The 15,823-nt window shown below is 35.3% G+C and overlaps 1 protein-coding gene across 4 annotated transcripts in view; it reads left to right on the top strand.

Annotated features, from left to right (window-relative positions):
• Srek1 (splicing regulatory glutamic acid and lysine rich protein 1) overlaps positions 1 to 15,160 on the top strand; it is a 47,172-nt gene extending 32,012 nt beyond the window's left edge. For all 4 annotated transcript variants that reach the window (XM_074077380.1, XM_074077383.1, XM_074077382.1 and 1 more), the window contains 4 exons: positions 309 to 671; positions 4,209 to 4,304; positions 9,931 to 10,075; positions 11,242 to 15,160. In XM_074077380.1, coding sequence (XP_073933481.1) covers positions 309 to 671; positions 4,209 to 4,304; positions 9,931 to 10,075; positions 11,242 to 11,391 — 754 coding nt within the window. In that variant the 3' untranslated portion in view covers positions 11,392 to 15,160. The remainder of the gene's footprint in view (positions 1 to 308; positions 672 to 4,208; positions 4,305 to 9,930; positions 10,076 to 11,241) is intronic.
• Positions 15,161 to 15,823: the final 663 nt, after the last annotated feature.

The following is a 15,823-nucleotide window of genomic DNA, read 5'->3' as shown; positions in this document are numbered from 1 at the left end:
CTTATGACTGGTTTCATTTATTAAATGTCTGTTGTAGTGTAGGTTTTTAATGGGCTGAATAAAACCTTTTCTGATTGTTTCAGTAGTTTAGGATTAACATTGATTGCTACTGATTTGACCTCATGGTCAGTGTGACTCATGAGGTTTCCTTCAGCAGCCTCATGTACCCAAGTTAAACTGCAATGCACGTGGAATGTCGATAGCCATTGTAAATTATTTTGTGTTGGTAATTTTGAAGAAAGAGGGAGGGTTGTCCTTTTTGAGTAGAATTATGTTAGTAATGAATTTATTTCTGTTTGCTTTTCAAGGGACAAGAGAAAAGATACTCGAGAAAAGCTCAAGGAGAAGGACAGAGTGAAAGAGAAAGATAGAGAAAAGGAAAGGGAGAAGGAGAGAGAGAGGGAAAAAGAGCGTGAAAAGGAAAAGGAACGGGGCAGAAACAAAGACCGGGACAAAGAACGGGAAAAGGACAAGGACAAGGATAGAGAGAGAGAGCGGGAAAAAGAGCCTGAAAAGGAACGAGACAAAGAGAAGGAAAAGGAACAGGACAAAGAAAAGGAACGCGAAAAGGACAGATCCAAAGAGATAGATGAAAAAAGGAAGAAAGATAAAAAATCCAGAACACCACCCAGAAGTTACAATGCCTCAAGAAGATCTCGTAGTGCCAGCAGGTTTGATAATACTTCACATTCTTACAGAGGGGCTTGCCAGTGACAAATGGGAACATACCACTTAACTGAAGGGGTAGAGCCAGTACCTAAAATCAGAACACTGCCTCTCACTGCAAAGTAAACGTTTCTCCAGCAGGATTACTACAGTGTTGAACTTGTGAGAAGAGGAGGAGGTGACACTGGGCAAGATCATGTGGAACGTTTTAGCTGTTCTTCCTAATGCACTACTTTAACACAACGAATCGTTATCAGGATTATTGATGTTTTCTTGGAGGATGAGATGTTGGGGGAGGTATTTAAATTTAAATATGCATAGGCGTTGACCTTTTAGGCTTCTGTATATCTTTGGAATGGTGTGGTAAATTTTAATATGCACAATTTCTAAAGTTGCAGCGTTATGTGTTCGTCCTTTCTGTTATCTAAGTTAATTTTTTTATGTTGAGTGTATGACATTTAAAATTGGATTCTTTGTCAGTTTTCAGGGTTCCTTTCTTGGGATTGTTCTTTCAATTTATCAGTAGGTATGTTGCCACCAGGTGGCAGCAGGTTGCCATAGTAACAGCTGCAAAATGAGAACTTTCCTCAAGGTTATCTAAATAAACCTAGATTCCTTACTCCAGATGATATCGTGACTATAAATAAGTAGAAATTTCCTACTGGAAATTTGTGTTAAACTGTCTCTTAAAAGTATTTTTAAAAAATATGCTTTAGCAAATTTTAAGGATGGCTTTTCACTGAAAACAATTTGAGATAAAGGAATGCTTCCTCTTTTATAAATTTGTGCTTTTACATTTTATTCTTAATACTAGCCTTTGACTAACATTAAAAGGTAGTGACAGATGAGTACAGGTATTGGATGCTTTACCATGTGCCAGATACAATGCCTCAGCTAACTTTCCATGTGACACCTTATTTAGTCTTCTCAACAAGCTTGTGACAAGACTATTATTATCACTGTTTTAAAGCGTGAGGACACTGACGTGTAGGCAAACTGCATCTGCTCTGCACTTCAGTATCATTTTCCTTCTTTTTAGAGAATTTAAACAGCATTTGGTATCTGCTTTTAAAAATTGCCTCAGAACCATAAAGTTAAAAGTAATAGTACATGTTAAAATGGGGCTCATATTAGATTACTGCCACATTTCAACACATTAACTTAAAAATGGAAGAAAATTCAGTTTTCTTTGCTGTGGATATCAGTTTAGCCTGTGATTATGCTTTTATCTTTACTGCACAGTGATTTTATTGATTGTCATGCATCCTTTTGTATTTGTGCAGTTGTTTAACATAACGCCAAATGCTTTCATTCTTCTTAATAATTTGAATTTGATAATTTTAATAACCTGAATTTAATTTTGTCATTGACCTTGCATCTCTTGATCTTTAAGAAAGTTCATATGTTCACATTCAGTCCTAAATGCATTCTTAACTAACCTCTGGTGCTTGGAGAATAAAAGATAAACAATATTAGTTAACAAACATTCAGCCATTAGCAGTGTTTCTTGCTTTCAGAAGAGCTTGGTAAAGAGTTGCAGTTTCTCACTCTAGCACATCCCAGCTTTCACATGCTCTGGTTTGTTCATTGAATGGTAACATTCTAACTGTTCAGAAAAACTCTACTTTATACTTTCATTTCCAGCACTGCTTCCTAATCTATATTTTCAAAGAAAAATCAGATATTTAGAAAAATTTCATTTTATTTTGGGGGGATACTAGGGTTTGAACTCAGGGCCTATACCTTGAGTCACTCCACCAGCCCTTTTTTGTGAAGGGTTTTTCCGAAATAGGGTCTCATGAACTATTTGCTCAGGTTTGGCTTCAAATCGTGATCCTTCTGCTCTCTGACTCCTGAGTAGCTAGGATTACAGGCGTGAGCCACTGGCACCAGGCTATTTAGAAAAATTTTTTATTGCTTAAAAGTTACTATCAAAAAGTGAAACCAAGAAAAGTAAGAAGAGGGCTGGGGTGTAGCTCAGTGATAGAACACTTGCCTAGCCTGCATGAGGCCTTGGATTCAGTCTGCAGAATGCAAAAAAAAATGAGGGGGGATTTGGAGGGTGAGGTGAGGAGAAAATATTTGTTGAGAACCTATTATGTGCCAGACTTTTAACATGTGTTATCATTTATCCCCATAACAACCCCATTTAAGACTTGAGTTACTATCTTTATTTTCCACTTGAAAAAACCAGACTCAGGTAAAATGATACTTGTGTTTCCAGAGTTCTTGAGATTGTTTAATCATTTTAAACATCAACCATATATACCACTAATATTGTGAGCATTATTTATTTTTTAATTTTACATGTAAAAATAAAAGCAATAGTAAAGAGAATTTGAATTCCAAAGTATTGATTTATTTCAGCCTCGCGCTCACTGATTATCAGAGTTCCTCATGAGAGAGCATCGATACATTAATCATTTAATAAATATATTCTCACACCTCATCACTCGATTTATGGATATGGTGAGGTCATCGATTGTTCTTTAAAGTTGATTGTTCTTTAAAACAAAGTAATTAAGAGTATGCATCATTTGTCAGTATGTTAAACAAAATAGTTTCTAATAATGAACACTGTAAATCTATTTGTTAATTTTTCCTTACTTTGCTATATTTGCACCCCAGATTTTAACTATTTCACTTGTATCTAAACAATTTGTGCCCTCAATTTTAGGTTGGTGGAGCAACAATAATGGTAGGAGGCTAGAGGAATAAGCAGTTTCTCCATAAAATAGCGATTTAAATGCCTCTGGAATTTTTTGGTTTGCAAACTAACTTATCTTTCAGGTTTTTTTCATTTTTGTTTTGTGGTACTTGGGTTCTAACTTAGGGCCTCATGCTTGCTATCCAGGTACTTTACCACTTAAGCCATTCTGCCAGCCCATCTTTCCACTCTTAAAAAGAATTTGCTACTTTGTTACAAATAATTCACAGTGGGGAAGCAAGAATCTTAGATACATGACAAAGGACCTGGTAGGAAAAACATTTTAGATGCTAAGAAGGAGCATAAATATTTGACTTGGAAGAATCTGAAACTCCAGTATTTTTTATACTTAAGAAATTACTGTTCAAATATACAGATGAAAAGGAGGTCCTCTATCCTTTACTAGATGAATTCTTAGATGACGATTTTCTCAGTCTGTAAAATTTATGGGTCATATTTTGACCTGCACTAAAAGTCAGTTAAGGACGTGTTCACAAAGGCCCTGTGAGGAACTGAGGATGTAGCTCAGTGGTAAAGTGCTGCCTGTTTTGTAGGAGGCACTGGGTTTGATCCCTAGCACCTAGATAAGTAAAGGGCATGGTGGTTCATGCATGAAATCCCAGCTCTTGGAAGGCTGAGGGAGGAAGGAGCATCTTGAGTTTAAGATTAGCTTGGGTTACATGTGAGACAATGTGAGAGTGTCTCAAAATAAATAAACTTGCCTCTGAGGAATACTACTCACTCAGGAGCATCAGAGACCCTTTGCTTTTTATGTTTTTGAATTGCCCTTCATTTCAGTCTCTGTTTTTAAAAATGACATATCTTTGGCTTTCAGAGAAAGGCGGAGGAGGAGGAGCAGGAGTTCTTCCAGATCTCCTAGATCATCAAAAACCATGAAAAGGAAATCTTCTCGGTCTCCATCCCCTCGGAGGTAGGTTGAGAACAAGTGCTAAAACTAAAGGAGAAGCAGGACATGTAGAAAATTCTCTCTTCAACCTATATTTTGAATGAGTAATGTGCATTCTTTAGAAATTAATAAAAAGAGTTACGTGATGAGAAGTCTTCTATCCATCTGTTCATCCACTCTGTCCCCATAAGTAATGACCATTAATTTTTCGTATAGCCTTCCTGTTTTGTATACAGATGCAACATGAGAATATAGTATAGTTTTCTCTTATATAAAAAGAACACAGTATGTACTGTTGTATACTTTTGTTACTAACTATCAGCAAATCTTTCCATACTGGTCCCAGAGAGAATGTCTTCATTCTTTTTTATAATTGTATGGTAATACCTTGATTTATTCCAACCTGCAGTAGAACAACGTTTCTGAATTTTCCTACTATAAATGATGTAATGTTTTAATAGTTTTGTGCTTAACATTGCTTTGTGGTATACAGGTATGTAGGAAACATTTCTAGAAATGCTATTTATTGCTGGGTAAGAGGGTAATTATGTTTGTAATTTTGAGACATATTTGCAAATTACTCTTCATAAGATAATACTGCACTGTAATCAGCTACATATGAAAGCACCTTCATTTCCTATAGCTATAACTTAAATATCAAAATTAATGATTTTTGTCCATTGTCCATTTGGTAGGTGAGAAATGTTAATATCAGTATAATCTTAGTTAAATTTCTCTTACCTGTGAAGCTGACCACTTCTGCCTATATTTCAAGGCCATTATATTTCCTTTTTCCGAGATTGTATATTTTGTCTGTTTCCCTGTGGAGCGCCCTCCTTGTATTAGGGGGATTATTTGGCAATTTTATTACAGATATTCCAAGTTTGTCATTTCTTTTTAGAGTTTTAAATGTTTTTATTTTTAAAGATAATTTAATATCTGTGCTGGATATACTGGTGCATGCCTGCAGTCTCAACTATGTAGAAGGGAGAGGAGGGAGGATTGTGGTTCAAGGCCTACCCAGGCAAAAAAGTTAGTGAACCCTTCTATCAGAAAATAAGCTGGGGACTGATGGAGTGGCTCAAGTGGTGGAGCGCCTGCCGAGCAAGCATGAAGGTCCTGAGTTCAAGCTCCAGTCTCACCAAAAAAACCCATAATAATATTCTAGGTCTGGAATCATGGCTCAAGTTGGAAAGCCCCTGTCTTGCAAGTACAAAGCCCTGAGTTCAAACCCCAGTACTGCCAAAAAAAAGTTCCAGTCCATAGACTATAAAAAGCAAACTGGGTGTAGTGATGTGCACCTGAAATTCCAGCTACATGGGGGCAGAGGTAAAATGATTGTCATCCTAGGCGCTCCCTAGGCGAAAGCTTGAACCACTGTCTAAAAAATAAGCTAAAGCAAAAAGGACTGGAGCCGTAGCCTAGGAAGTAGAGCACTTGCCTAACTAGTAGAAGGCTTTGAGTTCAAACCCCAGTACTGCCCCTCAAAAAATTTAATTCCTCTAATGACTTGAAAATTTGAGTCATGAAATTAGAAAGAGTAGAATTTCTCCATTGTTTCTTACACTTTCATCATTTTACTTTTTGCATTTAAGTATTTGGTTCCTTAAGAGTTTATCCTTTGTTGGGTGCTGGTGGCTTGTGTTTGTAATTCTAGCTACTTGGGAGGCTGAGATTGGGAGGATTTGCAGTTGGAGGCCAGCCTAGGCAAATAGTTTGAGAGATCTGCATCTCCAAAATAAACGGAGCAAAATGGACTGGAGGTGTAGCTCAGGTTTATTTGTAGATATTTTTTCCTTTTGTTGCTCTTGTAAATGAGTTTTTTCTTTCATTATGTCACCTAGTTGGAATTTAGATTTGTACAATAGAAAGATTATTGATATCTTCTGTATGTTTATGTTTTAAGCTTGCTGACTTACTAATTTTTGATTTTAGGTATAGAAAAAAGAAATGTATTTAAAAAATAAACATTAAAAAACCCTCTATTGTATAAGTTGCATGTTTCCCCACAGGAGGTTCTTTTGTTTATTTGGTTGTGGATTTTTGTTTTTTGATGAGAATAATGGAAAGCGTTGAGTATTATGGAAGCAGGGCCATATTTGTGTTTTTGAAACATGCCTTTCCTCAGAAAAGTCAAAACTTTTCTGATTTATACACTCAAATTAGACAAAAAGATGTATTTAGAGATGCTGCTCTATTCCCACTCACCATCTGTAAATGACCAATCATTAGTTTTATCCTTCCTCTGTTTCTTTTTTGCAACATTAGGCAGATACACGCATATTTCCTCATTTTTTCTTTCTTCACAAAAGACAGCGTATTCCTTTGTGTGTGTAAGTATGTGGCCAGTGATTACACCGAGGCTGCCTCATGTTTAAAAAATTGAGGTATAAGTCACATATTACAAAATTTACCCTTTGAGATGTATAAATCAGTTGTTTTTACTGTAATAAGTGTTGTACAAGCATCACCACTGTTTAATCCCAGAACATTTTTCACTTCAAAAGTCTGTCCATTAGCAGTTACTCCCCAGTTCCTTCACTTCAGTACCTGACAGCCTCTGGTCTACTGTCTCTGTATTTGCCAATTGTGCACTTCTCATGTATGGACTCAATATTTGGTCTTCAGTATCTGGCTTTGTTCACTAAGCATAGTGTTGAAGATTATGCATGTTGTAACATGAATCAGCATCTCCCTGTTTTGTGGTTGAATAATATTCCATTATATAGATAAAATCATCTTTTATTTATCTGTTCTTCAGTCAATAGACATTTAGCATTGTTTCCCCTTTTTTTAGCATTAATGAATAATTACCCTATGAAAATTCCTGTACACATTTTCGTGTGGAAACATTTAATTTCTTCTGAGTACAATTGCTAGGTTATATATATTAACTCTCTTAACTTTCTGAGAAACTCTCAGGCTTTTCAAAGCATCTGCACCATTTTATATCCCACCTGCAATGTGTAAAGTTGGTTCCAGTGTTTCCGTAGTCTCACTAACACTCCTTAATGCTTTGATTGTAGCCATTCCAGTGGGGTCTTATGGTGGTTTTGGTTTACATCTTTGTAACGATGAGTGGTGATGAGTATCTTCTCATGCTGTTGGCCATTTTCTGGAGAAGTGTGCATCGATCCTTTGTTCCTTACCTTTTTTTTTTTTGTTAAATTATAGAAATTCTTTATATACTCTAGGTGTCAGTCCCTTACCAGATAAATGATTGCCATGTATGTTCTACTATTCTATGAGTTGGTCTTTCACTCTTTTGATACAGTATCTTGGATGTACAAAAGTTTTTAATTTTGATGGAGTCCACTTTTTCTAATTTTTCTTTTGGTGTTTCATCTAAGAAATTATCAGTTTCAGTGTGTTGGAGATTATCCACTATTTCCCTCTTAAGATTTTAAAGATTTTACTTTTGTGCTTAGGTCTTCATCTATTTTGAATTTTTTTTTTTTCGTATGATGAGAGGTAGAGGGTCTGTCTTCTTCATTCTTTTGCACGTAGCTATTCAGTTTTCCTAGCACCATTTGCTGCAGACTGTCATTTCCCCTTTGATGGTCTTGGCACCCTCGTCTGTATATGTGAGCCAAGTGCGTGTAATGGCTGTCTATTCTGTAGGCTTCTATGTTCGTCCTTTGCCTACTATGGCATTTTTAGTTACAGTAGCTTTGTAGTCACTTTGAAGTGGGGAAGTATGAGTCCTCCAGCTTTAGTCTTTTTTTCAAGACTTTTATTGGCTATTTGGTATTTCCTTGAGATTCCATATGAATTTTTGGATGAGCTTTTCTGTATCTGCTAACAGTGATAGAGATTGCATTGAGTCTGTAGATTGCTTTGGGTAGTATTCTCATCTTAACACTTAAATCTTCCATTCTGTGCACATGGGATGCCTTATGTCTTTAATTTCAGCAGCATGTTGTGATTTCCAGTATAAAAGTTTTTTTAATCCCTTTGGTTAAATTTGTTTCTATTTTATTCTTTTTAATGCTATTGTTCCTTTGATTTTTAAGAGTTATGTGTTAAGGTACACATTCACATAAATGTTGATAACTTTTTGGTCATTTTTCTTTTGAATATGCTAATGGTGTCTGTTTATTTTGTTTTACATTATAGACAAATTTATAAATTTTTCTTTTATATGCCTGGTGTTTTACTTATTGTTAGAAAAAAAATTCCCTTTACTCAACCTAGAAAGGAATTCACTCATGTTTACATCTAGTACTTATATTGTTTCATTTAAAAAAAATAAAAGGTTAGGTCTCTAATTGCATTTGACTTCTGGTTTTTGTTTTTGTTTTTGTTCTTTTTTTCTTTTTTGGCAGCACTGGGGCTTGAACTCAGAGACTTACACTTGCAAGACAGGCGCTGTGCCACTTGAGCTACTCCACCAGCAAATTATACCTCAATAAATTTAAGGGGAATTTAAAAAATTTTTCGTAGCACTAGGGTTTGAACTCTTGGCTTCACACTGGCAAGGCAGGCACTCTACCTTGAGCCACTCCACCAGCAAGTTATACCTCAATAGATTTAAGGGGAATTTAGAAAAAAATTTTTTTTTTAGTAGGACTAGGGTTTGAACTCCATACTTGCAAAGCAGGCACTCTACCACTTGAGCCACACCTCTAATCCTTGACTTTCTTCTGTTACCTAGAATGAGATGTGGATCCAGTTTCTTCACTTTCCAAATGATTATCCAGTTGTTCCCAAGTTTTTGTTGTAAATGACCATCTTTTCACCAGTGACTCAAAATGTCTCCCTTTTTGTATTAAGTTTTTATATGTACTTGAATCTCTTGGTGTCTTTTTAAACTATTCATAAGAAAAAAATTTGTATTAGAGCTAATTATGTTGAATAGAAGCTATTATACTTACATGAAATGAATCATTTTTCTTTATAGTCTTAGGAGTATGTATTTTTAAATAGTACATTGTCAATTCTGTTCTTTGCTTAACTTTTGCTCTTGAGTTGGCGGGACTTCTTTCTAGTTTTCGATAAAGAAGGCAAGTGACATAGTAGATTATTTGAAGGTCAAAGTTTTGCTAGTGTCATTCAGCTGGGCTGGGGAGCCATATCTGGTTCTTTATTCTTTTTTGTTCATCTGTTGCTTTGTAAAGGTACATAAGAAATCACTATACAATCTTCCCTTGGTATCCAGTTGGATCAAGGACTCCCTATGGATACCAAAACTTATGAATGTCCAAACTTCTCATAAAATGGTGTAGTGTTTATAAATGATTTACATTTGTACATTAGAACTCATGTATAGATTATTTATAATCCAGTGTAAATACTATGTAAATAGTTGTTATCTTATAATAGTTTATAAACAGTAGTCTTACTATTGTTTAGGGAATTATGACAAGAGAGAAATCTGTAGGGGCTGGGTATATGTAGCTCAGTGGTAGAGTGTGTGTCCTCGGCACCATAAAAATTCTATATATTTAGTACAGATGCAGCCTTTTTCCCACATATTTTTAATTTGCAGTGGTTGAATCCATGGATAAGGAACCCATGGATACAGGCTGACTGTATTTGGTTTTATTTTATCCTTATTCCAATAGATAAATAAATCTTGAATATTTCAAAAGTAATAGCTTGACAATACTAAGTGGTGTTTTATAATTGATGCATATTGATATTCTGACAGCCGAAATAAGAAAGATAAAAAGAGAGAAAAAGAAAGGGACCACATCAATGAAAGAAGAGAGAGAGAGCGTTCAACCTCTACAAGGAAGAGTTCTAATGACAGAGAAGGGAAGGAGAAGTCGGAGAAAAACAATACTTCAGTTAAAGTAAGGAACATCCTTCGGGGTTTGGGCTGGGCATCCCAAATTGTTTTTATACTGAAAGCTTCTTGAGGACAACAGTGCCTTCTGCATTATTGGTATTTTGATAAATTAACAATATTTTAAAATTAAATTTGAATGAGATGGGAGTCAATTAAAATTTAAGCAGTTTAGAGATTCAGAAAATGGCATACAATGAGACAATTTTTAGGAAATACAGGTAATGAATGTGTTTGATACCTGATGCCATTTTCCTCAATATGTGCAATTCAGCAAAATTGATAAGATTCTCTCTTTTGTCGTTTTTATAATACATATAGCTTAGGTCTGTTGAATTATTACACATAATTGAAAACCAGTTTTCCACCAAGTAAGCTTCTGTCTTAGAGCTGTTTTAGTACTTCTGAATTAAATCATTTCTCCTACTATCCTGGTGAAGTGTATCTGTATTTGGAAATTACAAGTTCTGGAACTTACATTGTGTACTTTTATTTACTTTCATACTGACTGAGGCTTATCATCGATAGCATTGATTACATTTATTGAGCATGTACTAAGTGCTAGATGTTCTTTGTTTTCATTTTATTCTCTTTAAGCTGAGGACAGAATTTGGATTGTTCTTGAACAGTTTTTTTCTAAGAGGAATAGCAGGCGCTCTACCAATTGGGTCACTCCTCCAGTCCGTATTTAACTTTCTTTTCTTACTGGGGTTTGAACTCAGGGCCTACACCTTGAGCCACTCTGCCAGCTCTTTTTCGTGATTTTTTTTTTTTTTCCGAGATAGGGTCTTGTGGCAGTATTTCCCCAGGCTGGCTTCGAACTCCAATTATCCTGATCTCTGCCTCCTGAGTAGCTAGGATTATAGGCATAAGTCACCAGCACCCAGCTCACTTTTTCTTTTAAACAGACATAATTTACTTTTTTAAGTCTGTCTGTAACTTTTATTGTGTGTTTGGAAGTTTTGCTCACTTTCTTTATTCGAATTTTACTTCCATGATTGCCCATCTTTTGTGTGAAGCAGAATGGGCAAACTGATATGTGTCTGCATGCTTTTTTAATGAAAAAAGGATGGAAGAAAATAATCTAGTTTCATTAATTCACAGAAGATGATTTAGCTAAAATAGACAGTTCTCGAGTAAAGTAGTAAATGTGTACTTTAATATTCATTATAGGAGAAAGAGCACAATAAAGAACCAGATTCAACTGTGGGCAAAGAAGTAGATGATAAGGATGTACCAAGGACTGAGGAAAACCAAGTTCAGCAAAACGGGAACTGTCAGCCAATTGAAGAAAACCTGTCTACCAAAACAGAAGCAGTATAATGTGGACTGATGAATACTCCTCTATACTCAGTGCTGGAATCAAATCCAAAGCTTCTTATTTTCTCAACAAGATGTTAACAGGAAGGAAACCTGATTGAACATAAAGATAGGAGCTAACAGCTGTTAGGTGGACATCCATTTGTTAGGTGGACATCTTGTTACTGAGTAAGAAAATCAAGCATGGACATCATAAGAATATCAGGTGTTACCCAAACTCATCACCTTCTGAAATCTGTGCATTTCCATGGTGGCTGACACACTTGTCATGTGGTTTGTTAGTGTTTGCCAAGAACCACTGCAAATAAGTTGAACGTCAAAGATCCAAATTTGTGCTCTACCCTAAAGACTGGGGATAAGCATTGGAGGCTCTCTAAAAAAATGCTAGTTACTGAATTTTGTATTGTTTTACTTTTTTAAAAAAAAATTCAATATATACAGTTTGATGATGTGCTTGAAATTGGTGCAAATATATACACACCCTTGTAAGTGCAAAGTATGTAAGAAGTTTTAACATTGACTTCACAGATTCACAGTGATTGTGGTAAATTCTCACTATTGTGTTTTCTTTTGTTCACTGTTTAGGACAGCAGTTTTTCTTTAAAATAGTTTTACGGATTAAAGTTGCTTAAATAAGTTGATTAAAAAACAACTGACAATGCATGCTACTGTTCTCTTTCAAAAGGAAGAGCAACTCGTTGAGTACTAATAATGATATTGGTATTCAGTGTTAGAATCATCGGGTCTACCCGAAAAGTAAGCCTTTCTCTTTGAACTTTCTTGACATTACCAAGCTTATTATGAATAATATTGCAGTATGTCTTGTCAGCTGTAGGTGGCAAAGATGCCCTTATACAGTGGAAACTGGGTTTTCAAAATGGGCTACGAGAGCACAAGCTGAAGCTTTAGTGCCTTCTACAATGTGGTATACTGTTTTCTAGAATTTTATATGTGCTAAAATTCATACGGAATCCAGGTGGATATTCTGTCATACCCCACACCCATAGAACAGTATGCAAGCAGTATGTCTGAGAGCTTCTGACTTTGTTCACCTGATGGGAGGAGGAATTCCTGTTTTTTTAGACTGACTTTAGAGTTTAAAACAACAATGCAGTTTTGGGACCATCTTTTTTTTTTTCTTTTTTTTAATACTGTGATAATTGAAAATGAAACATGCTCTTCTTTCCTCAAATCAAAAGAAATCTTTTAGTTGACTATATTGGATGGCCTTAATTATTACCTCAATCATTTTCTCATAAATGATATGCAGAAATTATACTTAAAGGGAGGACTAGGAGTATACAGGGGATTATTTTATATTTAAAGATATGTTTACTTGCGTTTAAGATATAGGTCACTCATCAGTCTTAGGTTCACTTTGCAGAAAGTATGCAAGTAGTAAAATGACAACAATGCTACGGTTTTTCCCCAAAACTATAACTTGTAGTTTATGAACTCTACTCTTTTCGTTGTTACAGTTCCAAAAACGTAATACTTTAATTTAGCATGTCATTAAAAATCAAGTATAATTTTAATGCAATCTAATACAATCAAATTACTCAGTTGCCTTACCTCATGGGAAGAGTTACTTTTATAGATTTAAAAAGTTTAGTAGAATGTTAGTTACTTGGTTTCAACTTGAGTTTTGTTTTAATGTTAATACTGTTGAAACTTTAAGAATTTGGTGGTGAGTGGAAAGAGTTACCCTTTTTTGCAAGTAATGAAGCCTGGGTTTGATTATGAAGCTGCTTAATCATCTTCATGTGTTCAGAATTACTTTGTGTGTGGTTGGTTTTTTTTGTTTGTTTTTTGTTTTGGTAACTGTGTACATTAAAATTTTGGAAAATGCTTTACTATGTAAAGTACATAGTCATGTAATCATTCGGCCACATGTTGGCTGGTAAACAGCTTATTCTGATCCAAGGATGCTTGGGTGCATAGTGGAAAGATTGTGAAGGAGTGTGAGCCCTGCATCAGCAGCTGTCTTATTTATGATATGTAAGTAGAATAGAGCAAATGTTGTTTGAATCTTTGTTATTTTTTAGTACCATTTCTCTAATAAAGCTAAGTATTTTAGAGGAAAGTATTTGTTTATACATTTCAAAAAAGCATTTGAGTTTCATCCTGCTTTTGTTTTAGTGACAGAGAGGGTTTTGGGAGGGTGCATGTTTGTATAGTGTCTATAAAACAATCTTTTGAAGTTGTGTTTTCTTTACTCTGGACCCTTACTAAAATTATTTATTTATTGGCTGCACTGGAATTTGAACTCAGGGCCTCGTGCTTGCTGGATAGTTGCTCTACCACTTGAGCCACTCCACCAGTCCTGTTTTGTGTTGAGATTTTTCAAGATAGGGTCTTGTGAACTATTTGCCTGGGCTGGCCTCGAACCCCGATCCTCCTGATCTCTGTGTCCTTAGTAGCTAGGATTACTTTTGTGAGCCACCGGCGCCCAGCTTTAAGATATCTTTTTATGTTGAAAATTAACATTTAATTTGATCCTACTGTTAATTATGTTTCTTTCTGATGCTGATTTTCAACTACAAAAATAATCATGCTAATCTTGAAAGACCAGTTTGTAGAAGTTGGGTAGGAATGCAAGATATTTCGAAAGATTGGAATTAGATTATTATGTGGAATTTTACATTTTCTTACATAGAAGCAAAACTGTTTTCAGGTTTAGAAATATGTGTGCATGCGTTTGTATGTTGTGTGAGAGAGAGAGAGAGAGAGAGAGAGAGAGACCCACACAGACACAGAGTTGCTGTGTTTCCTTTTTTTTTATTATTATTATTATTTCAAGGTATTTTATTTTTTCCTTTGAGACTTCTTTTTCATCTGAGGTAGATAATCAGGAGAACTTGAGGTAAGACCAAGAAGACCACCCTTTTACATTTGATAACCTGTGTGATGTCTTTCATCATTTTAGACAAATCGCGTTGGGATTCTTCTCTTGCCTTTCAGCAATGCCCACTGACCTGGTAACACAAGATAGTCCTTTGTAAAATAACCTGTGCACATGTGAAAATTCAGAAGCCCTTAACTTCTGCAGTTATTTTCTTAGTTATTATTTCCCATCTCATCTACTTAGCTTACAGTTGGAAACACTAGTCAGCTTGTGGCCTTCCCTGTGTTTAGAATTCCCTTTTTTCATTGTTTGCTATGTTGATCTTTATAAGTGTCAGAGTTCAAACAAATAAACAAACAAACCCTGCTATTTATAGCCCAAATTTCTTCTCTGATATTAATCATTTTCAGGACCCTCAGCCATTCTTATGTCTGTGTTGCGATTTTTAAAAATTAAATGAAAGAAAACTAATCTAGACCTGCTTTCAACTTCCTAACTGGAGATGATCCAAATTTAAGGATTAAAAAGTTTAGTAGACTTTTAAGTTTTTTTCAACCTATACTATATCACAAAAGTAAAGTGATTTCATTTAATCATCTTTAGTTGTAGAATTAGCAGTGACAATTAAGCCTTTTGAAAGATGCATTGAACAACTTAGCATTTATTTCTGTTACTCCTTACGTTTTCATTCACTGAGTGGGTTATGAAATTCAACCACCCAACTAAGTAAAAGTTCAGTGACCACGTGTTATTTTAAGTGTTTAAATGTTTTATTTTCACCACCTATATGATTAGTGTTTTCTCATGTTAATTTACTAATAGGCAATTTATTTTCAAATTTTAAAAGTTAATGTTCTTAAAAAAAGGGCTTAATTATATTTCTGGAAGCAGAATCTAGTATAAATAATAAAGTAATCTTTTAAAATAGTACTGACTTCCCTGCTTAATTTTGAGTTTGTGGGTGAGCCTTTTGTCTTATGGGGGTTTTTTGTTGCTTTTTTTTTTTTTTTTTAATTTTGCCTGAAGAGTGAGTAATACATTATTTTTAAAATAAGCACTAAAACCATTTGTGATTTTTGGTCCATATTCAGTCAGGTTAGATTTAGTAACTCTTTCCATTCAGTTTAAGGTACTTTCTTAAATACTAATGGAACTCTTTTTGTTGGTGGGGCTAGGTATGAGATCTACCCAGGGCCTTGCACATGCTAGCAGTGTTCTACCACTGAAGCTATAGCCCCAACCTCTGATATAACTTTTCTTACTCTAATATTATTATTTTTTGGCGGTACTGGGGTTTGAACTTGGGGCCTCACGATTGATAGGCAGGCCTTCTACCTCTTGATCCACTTCAGCCCTTTTTTGTGATTTTTTTTTTTTTTTTGAGATAGGGTCTTGCAAACTGCTTACCTAGGCTGGCTTCAGTCCAAGATCCTCCTGATCTCTGCCTCCTGAGTAGCTAGGATTACAGGCGTTGAGTCACCAACACCCAACTATTTTTTGGTGAGACTGGGATTTGAAGTTCAAAGCAGGTGCTGTAGTGCTTGAGCCATTCCTCCAGTCCATTTTGTTCTGATTATTTTGGGGATGGAG

Source organism: Castor canadensis, chromosome 6 (genome assembly GCF_047511655.1).
Source record: "Castor canadensis chromosome 6, mCasCan1.hap1v2, whole genome shotgun sequence".
Taxonomy (NCBI): Eukaryota; Metazoa; Chordata; class Mammalia; order Rodentia; family Castoridae; genus Castor; species Castor canadensis.
This window is presented reverse-complemented; position numbering and strand designations above follow the sequence as displayed.